The sequence below is a fragment of the Ranitomeya variabilis genome, chromosome 2 (assembly GCF_051348905.1).
Source record: "Ranitomeya variabilis isolate aRanVar5 chromosome 2, aRanVar5.hap1, whole genome shotgun sequence".
NCBI classification, from domain to species: domain Eukaryota; kingdom Metazoa; phylum Chordata; class Amphibia; order Anura; family Dendrobatidae; genus Ranitomeya; species Ranitomeya variabilis.
In genome coordinates, this window is record NC_135233.1 from 566,731,443 (window position 1) to 566,755,237 (window position 23,795).

General features: G+C 45.8%; 1 protein-coding gene across 1 annotated transcript in view; it reads left to right on the forward strand.

Moving 5' to 3' along the window:
• BRD7 (bromodomain containing 7) overlaps positions 1 to 23,795 on the forward strand; it is a 66,852-nt gene that overhangs the window by 21,816 nt on the left and 21,241 nt on the right. Inside the window, exons 4-10 of the mRNA XM_077288221.1 lie at positions 3,253 to 3,307; positions 4,453 to 4,597; positions 5,575 to 5,685; positions 5,782 to 5,954; positions 11,506 to 11,629; positions 12,599 to 12,671; positions 13,164 to 13,271. Coding sequence (XP_077144336.1) covers positions 3,253 to 3,307; positions 4,453 to 4,597; positions 5,575 to 5,685; positions 5,782 to 5,954; positions 11,506 to 11,629; positions 12,599 to 12,671; positions 13,164 to 13,271 — 789 coding nt within the window. The remainder of the gene's footprint in view (positions 1 to 3,252; positions 3,308 to 4,452; positions 4,598 to 5,574; positions 5,686 to 5,781; positions 5,955 to 11,505; positions 11,630 to 12,598; positions 12,672 to 13,163; positions 13,272 to 23,795) is intronic.

Here is a 23,795-nt window from a genome sequence, read left to right on the forward strand (position 1 = left end):
GGCGCCTGCTCTGAGCAGGCGCTGTGAAGCCACCTCCCTGCAGGACCCGGATGCAGTCCCGCTGCCATTTTGGCTCCGGGGCCTGCAGGGAGGAGATGCTCGGTACAAGGTGAGCACATCGCCTTGTACCGATCGTCTCAGGGAAACACGCAGGGAGCCCCCTCCCTGCGCCATGCTTCCCTATACCGCCGGAACACTGCGATCATGTTTGATCGCAGTGTGCCGGGGGTTAATGTGCAGGGGGCAGTCCGTGACTGCTCCTGGCACATAGTGCTGGATGTCAGCTGCGATAGTCAGCTGACACCCGGCCGCGGCTCCTCCGTGAGCGCGGCCGATCGCGCTGGACGTACTATTCCGTCCTTGGGAAGTAAGGCCCACCCCACATGGATGGAATAGTACGTCCAATGACAGAAAGGGGTTAAATCAGAGATATGACACAAAAAATAGTTAATAAATAACATTTCCCACATGTCTACTTTACATCAGCACAATTTAGGAAACAAAATTTTTTTTTGTTAGGGAGTTATAAGGGTTAAAAGTTGACCAGCAATTTCTCATTTTTACAACACCATTTTTTTTTAGGGACCACATCTCATTTGAAGTCATTTTGAGGGGTCTATATGATAGAAAATAACCAAGTGTGACACCATTCTAAAAACTGCACCCCTCAAGGTGCTCAAAACCACATTCAAGAAGTTTATTAACCCTTTACGAGCTTCACAGGAACTGAAACAATGTGGAAGGAAAAAATGAACATTTAACTTTTTTTTGCAAACATTTTACTTCAGAACCAATTTTTTTTTTTTTTTTTTTCATTTTCACAAGTGTAAAAACAGAAATTTAACCATAAATTTTGTTGTGCAATTTCTCCTGAATACGCCGATTCCCCATATGTGGGGGTATACCACTGTTTGGGCGCACCGCAGAGCTTTGAAGAGAAGGAGCGCCGTTTGACTTTTTCAATGCAGAATTGGCTGGAATTGAGATCTGATGCCATGTCACGTTTAGAGAGCCCCTGATGTGCCTAAACAGTGGAAACGCTCCACAAGTTACACTATTTTGGAAACTAGACCCCCTAAGGAACTTATCTAGATGTGTGGTGAGCACTTTGAGCCCCCAAGTGCTTCACAGAAGTTTATAACTTAGAGCCGTGAAAATAAAAAATCACATTTTTTTTTCTACAAAAATGATTTTTGCCCCCAAATTTTTATTTTGACAAGGGAAGGGTAACGGGAGAAATTAGACCACAAAAGTTGTTGTGCAATTTCTCCTGAGTACGTCGATACCCCACATGTGGGGGTAAACCACTGTTTGGGCGCACCGCAGAGCTTGGAAGAGAAGGAGGGCCGTTTTACTTTTTCAATGCAGAATTGTCTGGAATTGAGATCGGACGCCATGTCGCGTTTGCAGAGCCCCTGATGTGCTTAAACAGTAGAAACCCCCCACAAGTGACCCCATTTTGGAAACTAGACCCCTTAAGGAACTTATCTAGATGTGTGGTGAGCACTTTAAACCCCCAAGTGCTTCACAGAAATTTATAAAGTAGAGCCGTCAAAATAAAAAATCCTTTTTTTTTTCCCTCAAAAATGATTTTTTTAGCCTGCAATTTTTTATTTTCTCAAGGGTAACAGGAGACATTGGACCCCAAAATCTGTTGACCAGTTTGTCCTGAGTACGCTGATACCCCATATGTGGGGGGGGGGCACTGTTTGGGCACCCATCGGGGCTCGGAAGGGAAGGAGCGCCGCTTGGAATGCAGACTTTGATGGGATGGTCTGCAGGCGTCATGTTTCATTTGCAGAGCTCCTGATGTACCGTCGCAATCCGTCGTTTTGGACAAAAAAACGGATCCTGCAAATGTGTCCGCAGGATGCGTTTTTTGCCCATAGACTTGTTTTGCCGACGGATCGCGACGGTTGGCCACACGTCGCGTCCTTCGTGCACTGGATCCTTTGTGTTTTTTGGCGGACCGTCGTCACAAAAAAAGTTCAATGTAACGTTTTTTTGTACATCGCGTCCGCCATTTCCGACCGCGCTTGCGCGGCCGTAACTCTGCCCTCTCCTCCCCAGGACATAGACTGGGCAGCGGATGCGTTGAAAAACTGCATCCGCTGCCCACATTGTGCACAATTTTCACAACGTGCGTCGGTACGTCGGGCCGACGCATTGCGACGGCCCCGTACCAACGCAAGTGTGAAAGAAGCCTAGCCCTAACCCTAAATTTAGCCCCAACCCTAACCCTAAATTTATCCCTAACCCTAAACTTAGCCCCAACTCCTCTAGCTGCCGGCTGGCAGATCATGGTGGCTGCACTGCGCATGCGTCCGCCATTTTCTTACCGGATGAAGAAGCCGGCGGGGACGCAGGAGGACCCAGGGACACCGGTAAGTATAACGGGGTCCCCAAATCCCCCTATTTCTCTGTAAACAGTTAATTACCGGCGATCGCAAAATAGGGGTCGGTAAAAACCGACCCCAATCCTGTTCTTTGGGGTCTCGGCTACCCCCGGCAGCCGAGACCCCAAAGATCTTCCGGGTGGCGGGCGCACTGCGCATGCGCCCGCCATTTTTTGGCCGGAACAAGATGGCAGCGCCCATCAGGAGCCACGAGGAGCACCGGGGAGACAGGTGAGTATCGGGGGGCGATCGGGGACCCCATTTCTCTGTCCTCTGATGTGCGATCACATCGGAGGACAGAGAAATTAAATGGGAAATCGCATATTTATTTTTATTTATTTTTTATTTTTTTGAAACCGCCGGTAAATGGTTAATTACCGGCGATCGCAACCCGGGGGTCGTTAAAAAAACCCGCAAATCATGTTCTCTGGGGTCTCTGCTACTCCGGCAACCGAGACCCCAGAGAAAATCCGACTCTGGGGGGCGCTATTCACTTTTTCCCTTTTAGTACCCTTAACTGCCGCCGTTAAAAGGCGTATCGACGGTCGTTAAGGGGTTAATAAAGCCCCACTGGGTTCTTCTCACTCTGTAGGAGCCAGTGTCAGTGTATAATATTGATTGTTTTTTAGTTTTTGTATGTGTAATGCTTCATTTATTCTATGGTGGATCTGCAATATAATTCTTCATTTATTCCGTCCCATATAGTTTAGGTCTGATTGCAGAGGGTGAGTGCACAGTACCCATGTATATTGCTGGTGTATTTATTGTATATTCCACTTTTCATATATAAAGTAAAATCATGCTTATCGCAAGGCTCGTTATATTAAGAAATATTCTGCTCTTATATTACATACAGAAAACCAAACTCCACTGCAGGAAGCATTGAATCAGCTGGTGAGGCAGCTACAAAGGTGAGCTATACTCCGCATGTACACCACAAGTAGAGTGGTCTGCCATCCCCCCAGACAATGTACCTGCTTACAGGGAACGTAGATTGTGAGGCCCAATAACTGTCACACTTAGATAAGCCGATTTACACTGAGCAGGAGAGTCTCGGCCTCCCAGAAAAAGCCCATCTCCTCCATTTCCACCATGTAGGATACATATGTGATGCCGCCCTGGTTGGCCCACGTGTATGTGCGGGCTCAGATGAACAATACGTGAAAAATTACCCCCTGTCCTTATTTACCAATGACGGGGGAAAAATGCAGACACTTTATATGTTAAAAAAAAAAGTACACCTAATGAATCGACAGCGTGTTGCGCCTCTCCTCCCCACCCCTTTAGCAGCAATGCTAATCATTCTCAGTACTTGTTATTCTTGAGGAATTTTAGCCATCTCTTCCTTACAATGAGGCTTAACCGCTTAGTGACTGGGCCAATTTTGACCTTTAACGACCAAGCCCCATTTTTCAAATCTGATCTGTGTCACTTTTTGTAGTAATTACTGTGGAGTGATTTGGAAATAGTTTTATAGTTTTTTTTTTTCCATGAACAAAAGTTCTTTTTAATCAATGGATCTTGGAATAATAATAAGTTCCACAATTGGATGTGTGTAAATAAAATGTTCCTGTGCTGAGATAATCTTATACATGTGTACTGTGTAATGGTCGTGTCTGACCGTACAGGAACATGGTCTGATGATACCACAACTCCTTGGTTTAGGGGGGGGAAGAAAGAGTATACAGACATTACGGCACGGGATCACAGCTGATTCTTTCTTTGAAGTAAAACATTGTTTAAAAACAGGCAGGGAAATGTTTTACCTTATGAAAAGAATCAGCTGTGCTCCCATGCTGTCCTGTCTGTATACTCTTTTGCGTCCCCCCTACCTAGGAGCTGTGGTATGATCAGACCATGTTCCTGCACGGTCAGACACGACCATTACACAGCAGGGGCACATGTATAATATATCTTGTAGTACCTAGAATACGGCTTTGGTGGACATCTCTGCCAATTCTCATTACCTATGAGTCATCAAGGACTTGTAAAATCATCATTAATGTTTTTATTATTCATATTTTAGTTACTTGTCTATCTCTCTTGCCCGTTACAGAAAGGACCCTAGCTCTTTTTTTGCATTCCCTGTTACGGACTTCATTGCACCTGGATATTCAATGATTATCAAGAACCCGATGGACTTCAGTACAATGAAGGAGAAGATTAGGAGCGGAGAGTTTGAATCCATAGAAGAACTTAAGGTACGACTACGATCAGCCATAACATTTTACAGTGAAAATCACTGAGCCTCTATGTTTGGATAGATTTACACCGGGTTTCTGTTCTCCACCGATTTGCCAAAAAAAGCAAATACAAAAGAAAATATTAATTTTAATCTCTTTGGGACTCTAGCAGAGACACCAAATCTCGGCACATTTTTCTGTTGACCACTAGGCCTTCTACTAGACCAGTGTTCCCCAAGTTCTGTTCTCAAGAGCCACCAACGGGTCATGTTTTCAGGATTTCCTTAGTATAGCCCAGGTGAGAATTCCATCATCTACACAGGTAACGATTCCATCACCTGGGCCATACATAATCCTGAAAACATGACCTGTTTGTGGCTCTTGAGGACTGGAGTTGGGGAACACTGTACTAGACTGTTCAGTGCAGAAGACTTCAGTAGACTATCATCACAGTCCAGATGATCATGAAGGGTGGCACTGCTATATACAGCAGCCGCCATTCACAATAACGATGTTGATGTTCACCACTTCCCTGTACAATCACCTATCCTAGTGCTGCTAATATCAAAGTGCCTGCTCAAAAACACGAAGCAAGAGTCTAGTATTAGACCTAGTTTCTGGAGTGAAAATTGTACGATTTTTTAAAGTATGGTTAGTGGGATTGAAAAGGAATAATACAGTAAATATAAGCATTCAATAACGAACAAGGATGTAAATGCTGAAGAAAAGTGATAGTCAACAAGTATATGCAGTTACAGTCTTCATTTTTTTTTTTTTTTACAAAAAGACTGCCTATAGATGTGACGCCATCCGACACCCTCTCGTGGTTGTCTTGCCCAGTAACTTGATCGGATGTTGCCACTCTGAAAGTTCAGGCTTAGTGGAGATATGGACACAGCCCTTTAATAAGGTGTCTAAGTGCCCCCGCTCTTTATAGTTACCACCACCTTTATTAGCTGACATTTTACATTAACGCCCATTTATTCTCCTCTTAGGAAAATTTCAAACAAATTTGCCACAATGCAATGATTTACAACAAGCCTGGAACCATTTACTTCAAGGCTGCCAAAAAACTGCTGAACTCCGGAATGAAAATCCTCAGTCAGGTAAGACGTGTACTGTCCGGAACATGACTTCCACGACCGCGGGAGTGCGGGTAATAGTGCAGCCATATAACCATCCATCTGCTATGGCTGATACAGGAGCGGATACAGAGCCTGAAGCAGAGCATAGAGTTCATGGCTGATCTGCAGGGCAGCGGGAAGGACAAGGGAGACTCGCAGGGTAATCCAGAGGTGGCAGAAGCACTGGCGGAGCACTCCATGGACACCAGTGATATCAAGGCATTAAGAAGTCCTTCCAAAGACCTGAAAAGGTATGTGTGACCTAGATAATATCGTACACTGTCCCTATTCCTTATGTTTGTATCAAGATCTTGTTAAATGGGAATTTTTTTAGCCACTTTTTGATTCTCGGTCACTTCATTGGAAGACTCAGGAACCATGGGCTTATGGAGGCTGTAAAAGTACATCTTAGAGAAAAATCCAACGTCTCCCCATTAGGCTACACCTCAGCAGCCGACACCTAGATATTGAGTTTAGCTAGTGTCTGGTCTTAGATGCTGTACAGTTCTCTCCTTTCCTGATGATCAGTGATCTCTCTCCATTTTGGCTTTCCAGTAGGGGAATTTTTTTTTTTTCACCCCCTCTAGCAAAGCTTCGAGGAGGCTCTCATCTTGATCTTTAATCTTGCACATTGTGGCCTAGCATTCGTCTGCCTCATTTATTCTTGGGCCACAATCACATGAGCGTAGATTCCTTCATGTGAGACAATCTGACCATGTAAATGACACTCCGATCTGCATGGTGTGATCCGATTCTCTCGGGTGACAGAATCGTAGCACGGGTGAGGAGAAGGTGGAGAGCAAAATTTCTCCATTCTGTGATCTGTAAAAATTGGATTGTACTCCTATGTTATCCAACTGCAGTCCAAGGTTTTTCATGGGTGAGTGGCATCCGATTTGCACTGCACTTCACAGCATTTCGAATACATATGAGAAAAATAATGCTCATCAGCACTGCCCCATTGAATAATATTGGTCAGAGTTCAATCAAAAAAAAAAACTAAATTAGATCACACTCATCAGATGTAGACGCTTGTGTGAGTGAGCCCCTGGCGTGATTCTCCGCCTTTCACCTTAGTGAGGAGATTGCTCTCCTTCCTTTGGTTACGATGTTCTTACACAATCTGATGTTGTCCGAGCTCTACCTGTCGGTTACAGCACCATTCAGTCGTTTGGATGCCTTGTGGGTCAGACCTCCTCTACGGCTACCATTGTTCCCTGGATTCGAGCTGCTAATTGGGAAAATCGGGCTAAGCTAGACTGCCCCTGCCAGGGCACCGCTCTCTCCCCCTGAGGGGTAGAAGTCTCCCGGGTCTTGTGCCTCCAGGTGTCTGTTCTTCTTCTTCTTATTCCATAGTGCAGCTTCCAGGTCTTCCATCTACATCGCTGTGGAGCTCTTACCTCTGGTGTCTGGATGTAAGTCTCTTAGGCTACTTTCACACTTGTGTCATTTGGCCTCCGTCGCAATCTGTCGTTTTGTGAAAAAAACGCATCCTGCAAATGTGCCCGCAGGATGCGTTTTTTTCCCATAGACTTGTATTGCCGATGGATCGCGACGTATGGCTATTCGTCGCATCCATCGTGCACTGGATGCGTCGTGTTTTGGCGGACCGTCGTCACGAAAAAACGTTCAAGGGAACGTTTTTTCGTACGTCGGATCCTGCATTTCCTACCGCGCATGCGCAGCCGGAACTCCGCCCCCTCCTCCCCGGGACTTTAGAATGGGCAGCGGATGCGTTGAAAAACTGCATCCGCTGCCCACGTTGTGCCGAATTTTCATAACGTCCGTCGGTACGTCGCGCCGACGCATTGTGACGGCCGCCAGACGACGCAAGTGTGAAAGAAGCCTTAGCAGAAGGGTTCTACAAGCAGTAGTGACCAGGGGATTGCTATTCTTCCTTCTGCATTACTGGTATGTCTTCACACACCAGGGACAGTTTTAGGACGTTCCATGGTTCCTGTGTCCCCCAATTAAGCAACCAAGAAATTAAGATTTTTGTACGCTCCTTTCTCGTAGCCTTCATTGGTGGATACTGCACCCTCCCAACAGGGATGAAATGGTTTTAAAAACCTCAATTCCTATTTTTTTTCCCCCCATTCTTATGGAGTTTGTTGTACAATAAAAATGACCTGGTAACGTGATTTTCCAGATTACCGTAGTATGGTATTAAAAAATTTAGTTTCTTTTAGCGGTTAAAAAGAACAATTGTTTGTCACTTTTTTTTCTGTTTTATTCATGGTGAGCTGTTATATTTGTTGGAATCATTTTGCAGTGCATAGGATATTTTGATCATTTATTGCATTTTTGGGAGCGGTGACGTGCCTGTAAAATGTGAATTTTACTGCTCTTTACACTATCTACACTTGCAGTTTTTATTTTACATACTGTACATATTTTTTTAACACTTTTAGTCCTCCTTTTTGCAGTATATTTGTTTTGGGTTTTTTTAATACACTTTGGATTCATTTGATTTTGGGAAATGTACCCGCAGCACGTGAGGAGTGCTGGGAGCTGTGGAAGAGCACAGCGTAGTCTTTGTCATCTCAGTTGCTCTCTGTGCAGAGCGCAGTAGTCAAGATGAGTTTGTCATTGGCTGATGTGCTCTCTTCATAGGCAGCAATCAAGACAACAGCTCACTTCATCTGGCAGAGGTTTTTTTCTGTCTCTTCCTATAGAGCGCATTGCAGCCGATTACAAACTCCTCCCAACTGCTGCACTCTGCGTAGGAATCTGTGCACCATCTTAGATTGGGTGATAGGAACAAACACGTCTCCAGGATTGCAACACCTGAATGGTGAAGTCACATAGTGACAGCAGCACTTAACTGGTTAAAGGGATTTCCCCACTGACAAAAGTTGATTGTAATCAATAGATCTTGGAATAATAAGAACCTCCACAATTGGATGTGTTTATCTCAGCAAAGGGTCTAAGTAACTCAGCTTGCAAACAGTGTTTCGAGTCTCTCATCTAGCCAAATCAGTTCTCATACTTTGTACTGACGAGGGCCAACGGCCTGAAACACGGTGTCTGCAATTTGAGATTCTGATTTGGCTTTTATCCTAAGTCATATTGCAAGACTCGTTAAAGAGTTGATTGTGACTTGTAGGATTGCTACCTCCTACAGGTGGCGCTATAGAGTTTAAGTACTCTCTCTCTGAAGAGGCAATTTGCATCTCGGCAAAGGGAGATTTTTATCTAATCTTATAAATGTGTAATGGCTGTATCGGACCATACAGGAACATGGTCTCATCATGCCACATCTCCTGGGCAGGGGAGTGCTGTGCTTTTCTGTCTAGGTTAGTCACTGCCTCCATTCATCCCCTAACAGCCAGAGCAGGGAGAGCAGCAAGTAATTGTCAGCCCAGACCTCCTGCCCCCACCATTCCTGTCAGTAACTTCTGTTCTCCATTCTAAGCCCCCCCCCCCCCCATGAATAGTATTGTCAGACATGTTCCTCCACCCTCTTATACTCAGAAAGATGAGAACACTTTCTGCACCCATCTAATGTCTTCTTTCTCCTTTGCAAAAGGGAGGTAAGAGTTAACCCCCTCACATTCCCCCCCCCCCCCCCCCCCTTTTCTACTTGTTCCCTTTATTTTTTACCTTGGCGTAATGTCCTCTATAAATTAGGCCACTATTTGGCATAAGTTATGATGCATTTTAATTTAAAAATATTAAATTTTTTTGCAATCTTTCCCAGCAGTACCCTTTTACTCTGAGTGATTACTGAGTCATATGACACTTTTCCTATAAAGGTACCGTCACACTAAGCGACGCTGCAGCGATACAGACAACGATGCCGATCGCTGCAGCGTCGCTGTTTGGTCGCTGGAGAGCTGTCACACAGACCGCTCTCCAGCGACCAATGATGCCGAGGTCCCTGGGTAACCAGGGTAAACATCGGGTTGCGCTTAGTAACCCGATGTTTACCCTGGTTACCAGTGTAAAATGTAAAAAAACAAACACTACATACTCACCTTCGCGTCCCCCGGCGTCCGCTTCCTGCACTGACTGAGTGCCGGCCCTAACAGCAGAGCGGTGACGTCACCGCTGTGCTGTGCTTTCACTTTACGGCCAGCGCTCAGTCAGTGCAGGAAGCGGAAGGCGAGGGACGTGACGGACAGCAGAAGGTGAGTATGTACTGTTTGTTTTTTTTACATTTTACACTGGTAACCAGGGTAAACATCGGGTTACTAAGCGCGGCCCTGTGCTTAGTAACCCGATATTTACCCTGGTTACCATTGTAAAACATCGCTGGTATCGTTGCTTTTGCTGTCAAACACAACAATACACGGCGATCTGACGACCAAATAAAGTTCTGAACTTTAATCAACGACCAGCGATATCACAGCAGGATCCAGATCGCTGCTGCGTGTCAAACACAACAATATCGCTATCCAGGACGCTGCAACGTCACGGATCGCTAGCGATATCGTTTAGTGTGACGGTACCTTAAGAGTCTTATAGACACACAGACTGACGTCCAGATGTGCTTAGCCCGGGTAGTCAGAGTTGAGGGTACATGGTACTGAGGACTGGAAAGAAGGCTCTGAAACCAGGAAGAGAATTAAAGGCACTATTATTTACTATTATTATAATTTACTTACTATTGGACCAAACAGGAAAAAATCCCAGAGTTCTTATTTGCTAATGTAATCCCTTTAAAATAAATCTTTGCATACAACTAGAATGTGTTTTTTATTTCTATATGCAAGAGGAGTTAGGAAAGTGACTGCACTAGTGTAAACAGCATGGAAAAGCAATGAATAAAGGCCAAAGACCAGATCACAGCATTTAGAAACCATTCCACAAAGGTACATGCAGGAAAAAGGGGCCACCACTAAAATAGTCATATGACCCTGACTAGTACTAATAAACCTAAACCCAATCCGTTTGGTGGGTCACACAGCGCACAGATCAGTACAAACATCCATACAAGTATAATAGCAATCAAAAATAAAAAGATAACAAAAGGACAATAAAATGCTATTCACAAGTTGTACTCCAGGGTTTTTTTTCTTGTATTTTAATACATTGTCACTAGTACCCCAGTGTTTATAATTTAAGCTACGGTAGTATTTCCATTTGAAGTTAGTTTCTATATGGAAATGAATGGTATATGTCTCTCCAGTATAGTCATGTAATCACATGGTGAATCATTGAGATTTCCAAGCCTCTTATTTACTCTGAAGGGTGACACCATCTCAATCAATATAAGTTTATGTATGAACTGTAAAAATTAAGTTTACATGGGGAGGCGGAGCAGAAGCTAATATCGCAGATAAAGTTGATGACTGCGCAGTGCCTGTCACACAGTTCTAATGTAGGAGATCAGAGTTTAGATTCCCAAACTGTATATTTATAACTTTTTTGTTTAGATGGGGGAATATAGAGGGACACGTGATGATGCATTGGTGAAACATAGGGTTTATAGCTGAGCATAGAGGTATAACATGAAAGATGAATGCTAGAAATCAGCATACGTAGTCACCAATAGAAGAATTTTCTGAGACTGCTGCAAGTATATTTGAAAGCTGTAAAAACCTGGTAGTATCGGCTCCAGGGACCAGAATTGGATCACTTACCTCTATCCAGGTGTTCAGAAATTCATTTTTGCCATTAATGTGCATGAGCATTTCTAAATGTGTGCTGCAAAGTGCCAAGTAAAATGGCTAGTCTACCTCCTGTTAATCCCCACTAATCCTTCCATGTACAGATGGTATCAGAACGTAAATAATGAGTCAATAACTGTAAAATCTGCTGCTTTTAATTGAACTGTCTTTTATTTCTCACTCCCTATAGAAAAGACAAAGAACAGCAGGAGGACAAACAAAATGATGGAAATTCAGAAAAGGATCAGGAGCTAATTGACCAAATCATTAAAGACTCTTCAGGCAAATTATCAAAGAGATCGATCTCTAGTCAGGTAAGGACTATATTGGCCTGAATTCTGCAGGATAAACCGTCCTCCTCAACATGCAGATTCACACTCCGTAATGCACCTATATTTTGTAGAAAGGTACCTTCACACTGAACAACTTAACAACGATATCGCTAGCGATCCGTGACGTTGCAGCGTCCTGGATAGCGATATCGTTGTGTTTGACACGCAGCAGCGATCAGGATCCTGCTGTGACATCGTTGGTCGGAGCTAGAAGGCCAGCACCTTATTTCGTCGCTGGATCTCCCGCAGACATCGCTGAGTCGGCGTGTGTGACGCCGATTCAGCGATGTCTTCACTGGTAACCAGGGTTAACATCGGGTTACTAAGCGCAGGGCCGCGCTTAGTAACCCGATATTTACCCTGGTTACCAGTGTAAATGTAAAAAAAAAAAAAAAAAACACTACATACTTACATTCCGGTGTCTGTCGGGTCCCCCGGCGTTCTGCTTCCCTGCACTGTGTCAGCGCCGGCTGGCCGTAAAGCAGGGTACAGCGGTGACGTCACCGCTCTGCTTTTACGGCCGGCGCTTACAGTGCAGGGAAGCAGAACGCCGGAGGACCCGACAGACACCGGAATGTAAGTATGTAGTGTTTGTGTTTTTTTACATTTACACTGGTAACCAGGGTAAACATCGGGTTACTAAGCGCGGCCCTGCGCTTAGTAACCCGATGTTTACCCTGGTTACCTGGGGACTTCGGCATCGTTGGGCGCTGGAGAGCTGTCTGTGTGTCAGCTCTCCAGCGACCACACAGCGACGCTGCAGCGATCGGCATCATTGTCTAGATCGCTGCAGCGTCGCTAAATGTGACGGTACCTGAAGGCGATGTTTGGGTTGTTTGCGATGTCGTTGGCTTTTCTCAGACGTGATTGTCAAAAAAGTCAGTGTAAACCTGTAAAAAATAAACCCACCACAGTCATGTAAGTAAAACAGAAATGTCTAATTCTTTTTAGTTTGAATTTGAGAGAAGGAAAACAGATGGATCGACAACCCTGGCCCTGCTCAATCCCGCAGAAACTGCATTCGGTATGTGCACCCTATGGCCGAATAAATGGAAATGTTTTCAGTTGACCATTGGGTAAAAAATAATCCTCTCCAGACATTGAGACTAAAGAACACTCAGCAAATCAGAGGAGTAACCCCAATTTGTGGACCAGTGTATGAAATTCAACATGCCCCATGCTTTCCTTCTCAAGGAGGAGAAGCCTCTGCCACATTTTTAGTAGCGGCTCCTTCTACCCTTGGAGAATGTGCTCTCCAGCTCTTCAGTGTCTGTGGGTGTCGGGAAGCCTAGCTGACAGCTGAACAAGCTGTGTAATGGCTATGCTCCGTTTAGACCCCGCAACACCATAAGTTATACAAAATGTTCAAGCAGACTGGAGAATTTGGGAAAATGAGGAGTTTGAAGCTTTTCAGTGATTGCTCCACGGAGCTGATGTTGTATGGAGGATCCTAATGATGTTCTGTATAGAGGAGATGCCTTTAGTCAAGTCAATTTTTCCACCTTATTTCCTGTAGAATCCGGGCAGGGCACGGCCATCCTGGGGTCATCAGCTGGTCGGCTGCAGTCAGGAGTGAACTCCCTGCAAGGCTTCAAGGAGGATAAACGCAACAAAGTCACCCCAAGTAAGCACTCTCCACCACTGGCGTCTAGAAGTCCCAACGTTATACGATTCCATCTGCATTTTGTCCTAGCTGGCCAATTTTAAAATAATAAGCCAACAATAGGTGGTCTTTAAAGATGTGTGGTTTAAATCATTTTTTTTTATTCTTATTCCCTTAGTTTGGAACGAAAAGGCTATTGGGGCGACTTTATTATCATTTTTTATATGTTTTCACTCCACGCTTTTCCACTGTAATCTGGACTTGTTTCCTAGGACTTACGGAGAACATATCTTCATATACAATTTGGTCCAGAAATATTTGGCCAGTGACAGAATCTTGGTGATTTGGTCTCTCCGGGCCACTATTTTTGACTTAAAATGAAACCACTCGGATGCAATTGAAGTGGAGACTTTCAAGTTTAATTAAAGGGGCTGAACAAAAATATCCTGGGAAATGTTTAGAAATTGCAACCATTTTCTACAAAGCCTCGTCATTTCAGGGGCTTAAAAGTAATTGGAGAAACTAACTTTACCATGAATAATGTTCATTTTTGATACTTTATAGTGAATCTTTTGCTGGCAATGACTGCCTGATGTCTGGAAACCATGGACATCACCAAATGCTGAGTTTCCTACTTTGTAATGCTTTGCCATGCGTTTACTACCGCTGACTTCAGTTGTTGCTTGTTTGTGGCTCTTTTTGCCTTAAAGGGGACGGTATTCCCATCTACAAGATCCTATCACAATATATATAGTAGGTGTAGTAATAATAATAGAAAATACCTGCAACTAGAAATGTAGTATAGTTTTTCTGATTCGCTATGTCTCTTTCCTTATGGCAGGATCTTGGGTAACCATGGTTATGACCTCTGATGTAGTGACAGTTAGCTAGTTGGTAGTGGTCGTAACCATGGATACCGAAGGTCCTGCAATGCCTGCACATGAGGAAAGAGACATGGTGAATCAGAAAAACTAGACTACATTTGTAACTAGACGTATTTGCAAATATTATTATTACACCTTCTACATATTGATATAGGGTCTTTAATTTTAGTCTTAAACATATGAAATGCTTTTTGATGGGACTGAGATCTGGGGATTGATTCCACTTCTTTGCCTTCTCCTGGGTTACTTTCGCAGTATGTTTTGGGTCATTGTCAATCTGTCTTCTGAAGCACCGTTCAATCAACCTGCTTCATTTGGCTGATTCTGAGCAGAAAGTATCGCCTTGTACACTTCAGATTTTATCCGGCTGCTTCTGTATTCAGTCATATTATCCATAAACACTAGTGCCATTGGAAGCCATGCATGCCCAGCCATCACACTGCCTCCACCATGTGTTACACAGGGTGTGCTGTGCTTTGAATCATGACTCATTCCAAACCTTCTCCAGACTTTCATTTTCCCATCATTCTGGTACAGATTGATCTTAGTTTCATCTGTCCAAATATTGCGTTTCCAGAGCTTGAAATGTTTTTGGCAAAGTCTGATCTAGGATTTCTATTTTCAAGGTTTATTAATGGTTTGCACCATGTAGTGAACCCTCAGAATTTGAGCTCATGAAGTCTTCTCTTTATGGTAGATCTATATACTGAAAAACCTACTTCCCGAAGAGTGTTCTTCACTTGGGTGGATGTTGTGATGGAGTTTTTTTCACATTGCCCATGGCAGCACCGAGAACAGAGGGGATCCGCCCTAAGGATAGGAAACCCTTCAGCTTTAAAAGGAGCACTCCAGTACACTTCAGTGGTTTCCGGTCCTTGAGGGAGACCCTACTGCTCCCTGGTGCTGCTGGGGAGTGAAGAAGTCTTACCTGGGGCCGGGACATCCTCTTGGGAGCATGGCCTGGCTGGGCGCATTGCATCCCTGGAAGCCGGGAGAGAGTCATGTACTTTCCGGGGTCACGCCCTGGTAGGGTGCGATGCTTCCCTGGAACTCTGCAGTGGTTTTCAGCCTTGACAGTCTCATCTTGGCAAGTTGAAAACTTTATCCCCAAACATGGATTACAGTGGGGGACAGAACGACTGAGAGGTCAGGGGGATATGGTTGTTTTTTCTTTTTGTTTTATTACATGAGACTAGGGCTTCAATGGAATGGGCATTAGGTGAGTATAACTGTTTGTTATTTTGAAATAAAAAAAGGAAGGTTTTTTTTTTTTTCAAATAAAAGAATTTATACTTGCTGTGTGTTTATTTACAATACAACTATAGGCTTAGTAGTGGATAGGTCCAAGAGAGGAGCCTCTAGTCTTCACCCTCCACTTTTTTCAAACACTATAGATTGAATTTAGGTGCTGAGGATCTTACGTTCTGGAGTAAAGTTTTACAAGTGGTTGTCCCTCCCTAGGTACTTTCTCTGTAATCTCTCTCCATGGTGCTGTCGTGGGGAATGGGGAAAAATGATGATTACTTACCTATAATCGGATTTTCCAGAACCCACAATAGCACCCTTCCTTATTCCCTCCCTTCTCCCTTTTCTCTGATAGATGGCGCACAGTTGACTCGCAGGGTGTTAAAGAAATGTTAAAGAAATGCTGATAAATTTTTAAATGGGATATGGTAGTATATCATGGGCGTGACATGTATTGTCAAACTTGTATATATTTGTGTGTGCTAAACTAACCAAACATAGTTCCTTTCATGCTCTTTGAACCACTGATACGTACTCGAGGGCTCCAACTTTTAATGCTGTTGGGTTTCCTTTCCTTGGGGGTGGATTCTGTCCTGGATGTCCAGGCCTTTCGAGTTCCCAAGCTCACCAGTGTGTTTTTTTTGTTTTGCACAATCACAATGTACCAAACTGTTGATTTGGGCTCTTATAACATTTCTACGATCTCTGGGCTGTATTTCTTCTTTCCAGGACGTCCCCCTGACAGCACGCTGGAGGACGTCCTCCTCCTCCTTGCAGGGACAGGAAATACAACACGAGAGGTTAAAAGGTCCCACTCCAACCCCTTTCCTTCAGTGTTTTTCCTGTCCCTGCATGGAGGGACACACGAGAGCGGAGCAGCGCGGAGCAGCGCAGAAACTTACCAGTCTGGAGGGCCCGGGGGATCGTGCGGCGGCGCCAATATCTTTCCCCCACGACGGTGGCCCGAGGCAGAAACTTCCCGGTGGGGAGTCCCTCTGCCTAGAGACCAGTCGAGCGGACGAGCTCCTGGGTGAGAGCCGCTTCCTCCCGGTGGGAGGCTCTCGGCTCGGGCGCCAGGCCAGCAAGAGGCGCCACATGTCAGAAGATCCGGCAGCGGTTTGCGTTCCACGAGGTGGAACGCGGAAGTAGGTCGTACAGCACTTCCGGTGGCGTCTCGAGGTAAGGTGACGTCACATCCGGGGGGAGGCGATGCATTCGGCGTACGTTCCACTGGGTGGAACGCGGAAGTATGCGTACATAAACCCAGAGGTACTGCAATAGTGCGCCCTGCATTCCTCGGTATGAAGGAGGATAAGGCGCAAGTTTTGTTTGTGGTGACGGCAGGACACGATACAGCGGATAGTCCGGGCCAGCCAGCATATTGAACCGCATCTGATGCCGGAGACTAAGGGTGAGCGCAGCAGAAGCTGCTATATCCTTTATTTGATTAAGAGATTACACACTTACCCTGTGTATTCCTCAACAGAAGATATGGAGGTCAGAAGTGAGGAGGCAGGGGTAAGTGCGCAGGGCGCAGAATGACGTTATTTTTGCACATACACTGAGCAATGCCTATTCTTATATTTAAGGATAAGGAGGCCACACAAAATCCCCTCCCTCTGACAAAGAAGACGGGAAAAGCATCTTCAAAGTCTAAGAGGTGTTCTGTGTGTAATACGAAGCTTCCAGAGACATATATAATAAAGCTCTCTGCAGCTCGTGTATCTCTAAGATTGTCAGAGAGGAACAACCTTCTTTATTGTCGGAAATGAGGAGCCTAATCCGAGAGGAGGTCCAGAACTCCCTGGCCTCAATGTCTCAAAGCGGTCGGTCCAGTCCAGGCCCGGCACGTAAGAGACCCAGAAGTGAGGCAGCTCAGGAGGATCGGTACGATTCTTCAGAAGAAGAATTGGAGTTTAGAGGTTCAGATCAAGAAGAAGGAGAATTGCCTAAGGAAGAGCAAGGAAGAAAGTATTATTTCCCAGTGGAAGACACGGAGCAGCTGGTTCAAGCGGTAAGAGAGACTATGCAGATAAAGGAAGAACCACGGCTGAAATCTAGACAAGACCAGATGTTTGGAGGTCTCACACATCAAGAAAAGACGGTTTTCCCTGTGAGCGAACACATTCGTCGGATGATAGCCCAAGAATGGAAAGATGCGGAGCGTAGGTTGGTGATGTCGCGTGAGTTTAAAGGTCGTCTACCGTTTAACCCTGAAGAAATCAAGACTTGGGAAGAAATTCCGAAAGTAGATGTGCCCATAGCCAAGGTTACAAAGAAGACTTCCATCCCTTTTGAAGATTCCTCAAGTCTCAGGGACGCAATGGATCGGAAGGCAGATATCCTATTACGTCGAGCTTGGGAAACCTCAGCAGCTCTGATTAAGACTAACATCGCGGCTACGTCAGTAGCAAGGTCCATGTTCCTGTGGATGGAACAATTAGAAGAACATTTGATTAACAAGACCCCGCGGGCAGATATAATTGCCTCCCTGCCTATCATAAAGTCAGCTACGGCTTTCATGGCAGATACTTCGGCTGAGTCCGTTAGATTTGCAGCCAGAAATAGCTCTTTGTCAAATGCGACCCGTAGGGCTATTTGGCTTAGATCTTGGTCGGGGGATAACGCATCAAAAAAAAAATTATGCGCCATTCCATTTATGGGGTCCAAAATTTTTGGTCAGGCTCTGGATGACATTTTAGAATCTGCATCAGATACTAAAAAAGGATTCCCGGAGGATAAACCCAGGAAGTTTCAGCCTTTTCGGAAAAGGCCCTTTCCTCCCCCCCTCCCCCCCCGCAGGCAGCCTGAGTATAGAGAACAATGGAGACCCAGCAGGGGGTCCTTCAGGGGTTCCTTTACTCAGAACAGAAAGGGAAGGAGTTCCCTTTTTAGTTCAAGCTATAGACAAAGAAGGCAATGACGCCATAGGGATAGGCGGGAGATTAAGTCTGTTTCTAGATTCTTGGAGTCTGATCTCAGACAACAGATATGTCCTCGGTATTATTGCAGACGGTTACAAAATAGAATTAATATCCCGCGTACCGCAGAGGTGTATCGCACCAACCGTTGTAACCACAAACTCCCCTATGTACTCAGACCTGCAAAAGCTATTCAGCTCCCAGGTCATAGTTCGGGTTCCCTCTCCAGAAATAGGTTCAGGTCACTATTCGTCTTTTTTCAATCCCAAAATTGTCAGGAGAATCCCGAACGATAATAAATTTAAAACCTCTAAATATGTACGTAAGGTACAAAAGATTCAGGATGGAGTCTATAAAATCAACGATCCATCTGATAAACAAAGACTCGGTGATGTGCACTCTCGACCTGAAGAGTGCATATTATCAGGTTCCAATACATCCCTCATCTCAGGACCTGCTGAGGTTCTCGGTGAAATTTCCGGACCAAACCTGCCACTTCCAATTTCAATGCCTTCCCTTCGGCCTAGCATCGGCTCCAAGGATTTTCACGAAGTTGGTAGCAGAAGTGGTGGCTTACCTAAGAAACCAAGGCATAACGATAGTTCCATACTTAGACGATTTTCTCGTGGTGGCAAGAACAGAAGATATTCTGCTAAAACACAGAGATCGAGTCATAACGGTTTTGGAGCACCTAGGATGGGTAGTAAATCGGGAAAAGTCACATCTAAGGCCCGAATCCCGGAAAATATTTCTAGGAGTACTCTTGGACTCTACGGCCAGACAATCCTTTTTGCCAGAAGTCAAGCGGCTTTCAATGAAGAAGATGGTGTTAGAATTCCTAAAGGGTCCGGTTACAGTAAGATCTGCCATGAAAATGTTGGGGAAGATGACAGCTTGCATCCCTTGTGTCAGGTGGGCTCAGGCACACTCAAGACCACTACAGGAACAAGTTCTCAAAATATGGGACCGTCGTCGTTCATCCCTGGACAAAAGGCTTCGTCTATCAATAGACGTAAGAAGATCTCTACAATGGTGGACTCGAGACTACAACCTAAAAGTAGGTGTTCCATGGATCGCAACCCCCTGCGTGGTTATCACCACGGACGCAAGTCAGTGGGGATGGGGAGCACACTTGGAAGGAAAGTTCTTTCAGGGAGAATGGCCAAGGAAAATCAGTCGGATGTCATCAAACTACAGAAAATTGTACGCAGTCTGGGAGGCCCTCAGAAGAAATCGTCCCCGCCTAAGAAACAGACACGTAAAAATCCTATCGGACAATGTGACAGCAGTATCCTTTTTGAGACACCAGGGAGGTTCCAGACACAAGGCTCTTCAAGATCTAGCTCAAAGGATTTTTGCTTGGTCAGAAAACACGATCCTGTCAATAACAGCGGTACATCTAGAGGGATCTCAAAACATTCTGGCCGATTACCTAAGCAGAAAAAAGGTGTCTCCAACAGAATGGGAATTAAATCAGAACATTTTTCAAATACTATGCCACCGTTGGGGAACTCCTGGCATAGACTTGTTCGCTACCAGGAAAAATTCGAAGGTGCCAAGATTTTATTCCCTCAACCCGTCAGACATCCCGGAAGCAGTCGACGCACTGAGTCAGAGGTGGGACGAACCTCTATCTTATGCGTTCCCTCCAATAGCACTTATCCCAGTAGTGCTCAGGAAGATTCAAGAGGATCAAGCAACAGTGATAACAATAGTACCATACTGGCCAAAAAGAAGCTGGTTCCCATTGTTAGGAGCCATGATGTTGGAAAACCCTATCAGACTCCCGTTATGGAAGGACATCATTTATCAGGGACCGGTGTTACACCAAGATCCAGGGAGATTACATCTATCAGCATGGATCCTGAGAGGGACATGTTAAAGGCCAGAGGTCTGTCGGACAAAGTAATTTCAACCATCCAGGCTAGTAGAAAGCCTGTGACTGCGGCCATCTATCACAAGATTTGGAAGAAGTTTTGTACAGAAAGTGGCAGGTCGGCCGGGATACCGGGAGCCTTGGATGTTCCTAGAGTTTTGAATTTTCTACAGTCTGGCTTCGACATGGGGCTTAGGCCAAGTACTCTTAAAGTTCAGATTTCGGCGCTCAGTACTTTCCTAGATTATCCATTGGCTTCTCACCCGTGGATAATTAGATTCGTGAAGGCCATCCAGAGATTACGTCCTACCTTGAGGCAGCTAGTTCCTTCTTGGGACTTAAATTTAGTTCTTAGGGCTCTATGTAAAGATCCCTATACTCTTAGAGAAGATATGCCTATTTCAGTACGTACCTGGAAAACGGCCTTCTTGGTAGCCATTACAACAGCTAAGCGCGTAGGCGAGATTCAAGCCCTTTCAATTAAAGATCCTTACCTTCAGGTCCGGGAAGACCAAATAATTCTAAAATTAGATCCAACTTTTGTCCCCAAAGTAGCCTCGTTAAAAAATCGAGACCAGGAAATAATTCTACCTTCCTTTTGCGACAACCCTTCTAATGAAAAGGAACGGGCATTACACTCCCTGGATGTTAGACAGGCAGTTTTAGACTATCTGGAAGCCACTAGTTCCTGGAGGAAGGATTCTAATCTGTTTATTTTATTTGGGGGCAGAAATAGAGGTAAAAAAGCTTCCAAGACCTCAATTGCTAGATGGATCACGTCTATAATCTCAAAAGCCTACACATCAGAAGGGATAGATTGTCCAGTAGGGATTAAAGCGCACTCTACTAGGGCGGTTTCGGCTTCATGGGTCGAGCGGGCGGGGGCATCCCTAGATCAGATTTGCAAGGCCGCTACTTGGGCCAGAGTAAATACTTTTTGTAAGCATTATAAATTGGATGTGCTGGCTGCACATCAAACATCTTTTGGGAGAAAAGTTCTCCAGGCAGTTGTCCCACCCTAAAGGAGGTTTTCTTTGGTATTCTCCAGCGTGCTGTCAGGGGGACGTCCTGGAAAATGGGTATTATACCTACCTATAATTCGGTTTCCAGGAGTCCATCCTGACAGCACCGTTACTTCCCCCCCATGTATTCTATTTTCATAATATTCATAATATTGATTAATAAAGAGTGTTTTTGCAAGGTATATCTATCCATGGTGTGGTACTTGTCAAAACACTGAAGGAAAGGGGGTGGAGTGGGACCTTTTAACCTCTCGTGTTGTATTTCCTGTCCCTGCAAGGAGGAAGAGGACGTCCTCCAGCGTGCTGTCAGGATGGACTCCTGGAAACCGAATTATCGGTAGGTATAATACCCATTTTCTCCTACGCCTCATTGGGGGACACAGGACCATGGGTGTTATGCTGCTGCCACTAGGAGGACCCTAAGTTAACAGAAATATTAACTCCTCCTCTGCAGTATACACCCCTTCACTGGCTACAATTCAACCAGTTCTTGCTTAGTGTCTGTAGGAGGCACTTGGGTCTGAAACCCAGACCCCAACTTTCTTATTTAAATTTTTATTTTCTGTAAATTTTTTATTTTTTATTCAACGGAGTGAAGGGGGCGACGGATTCCTTTTTTATAGGGTCCGCTCTCCCCCGAACCAACAGGCGAGCACGGCAAGTATACCTCCCCGTCCCTCTCCTGCGACGTCTGGAGCACACCATATTTTACCGGGGCGATGGTTCCTCCTTGGTCCCGATTTCCCCCAACCCCCCCCCCCCCTGCAAGACGGCAAGCACATAGAGCCCGGCTCTAATGTACCTCTCTGGGGCCCGTCAGACAAGGCCCACACCTGATGGCGTTGCACAGAAAGCCCATATGGGCGCTACAAGAATGTGGACTCACCACTTTAAAAGGAAGAAGAATATCAGAGGCCTCTCCATCCCCCATGGGTGCATGGATTGAGCGCGCACTCTCACAGGGACAGGGGGACCGGCACAACCGGAGGCTGTGAGTATATACCCTGTGCTATCCTTGCGGCAGAAGTGCAGTCCGGGTCCCTGGGGAGAGGCGCCGTCGGTCGGGGGGTCAGCAGTGGCAGGCCCAGAAATTTAGTCCCCGGCTTTTCAGCCGGAGTAGGCCGCAGTGGGCAGATCCGCCCACGGCCGTAACCCCGCCCCCTATTCCGGCGCTTCTCGTTTGGGTCGAGAGGCGCCCTGCAGATCTCGGGGGCCATATTACCACATCTTCCTGCAAGGTGGCTCACGCTGTCCGGAACCGCCACGGCTACATTCCTCCCCGGGGACACAGGCACAGGACCGTGGGTAAGCTGCTTCAAGAAAGCGTAACCCTTTCCCTGCACATACTGCCCTGCTCTGTCTCTAAAGACACTATGTCTCAATCTAAGGAGACTAAAAAGGGTAACAAGAAGCGCACAGTGTTTTTCACTGCATGTGCCACTTGCAATACGGCCCTGCCCCGGGCTCACAGTACCCCGTTATGTGCGGATTGTGTCCGGGCCTCTGTGCAGCCGCCTCCTGATGCCACCTCCAACCCTGTAGAGCCTAGCCCCCCTGAGTGGGCAGCTTCTCTGTCACGATCTATGGCTTCCCTAGTCAGGGCAATTGACTCCCTCCGTGGCCCACCTTCAAGTCAGACCGCGGAAGACTCGGGCGACGGTACGGATCCGTCCACCAGCAGGGGGCGTACACTGTCACTAACTACTCGGGGCTCCAGAAAACGTACCCATGTTCCATCCCCTGACCACGGACGAGTTGGTTTTTCAGCGTCGGCAAGTTGTTTCCCGGTCCCCTTCTCCAGAGAACCTAAACGACTCTGAATATGAGTCCGACGATTCCTACGCTCAGGATTCCTCCACCTCCCAAGAGACACTCAATTCTCTCATTGAAGCGGTCAACAAGACCCTGAAGGTGGACGAGGAATCCGTATCTATGCCTGAACACGTGGTGTCGTTCAAAAAGACTAAACGTGTCCAAAAGGTTTTTGTCACTCATCCTGAGTTTAAGGATATTGTACAAAAACACAGGGACCATCCCGACAAACGCTTTACGGGTCAAAAGCCCATCGAGGCCAAATACCCTTTTGCTCAGGAACTGATCAAGGACTGGCTGCAGCCCCCCTCAGTGGACCCTGCTGTATCACATCTCGCTTCCAAAACTATCCTATCCCTGTCAGACGGTTCCTCAGTTAAGAACCCCTCTGACCGTCAGATTGATTACCTGGCTCGCTCAGTCTTCGAGGCCACAGGAGCCTCTCTCTTCCCATCTTTCGCTGCATCTTGGGTGGCTAAGGCTATGGTCGCTTGGGCTGAGGTGCTTACCACGACCATCCAAGACAGCAACCTTCCTCCAGATGCTATCAACCTGGCTAACCAGATAGCCCAGGCTGGGGACTTCGTAGTCAACGCATCAATAGACGCAGCCAATTGCGCTGCACAGGCAGCAGCAAATGCAATCTCCATTAGAAGAGCCCTGTGGCTCAGGGATTGGCATGCAGATTCGGCTTCCAAGCGCTCTTTGACATCTCTGCCCTACCAGGCTGGTCGTTTATTTGGAGAAAAATTAGACCAAATAATCTCGGATGCAACCGGGGGAAA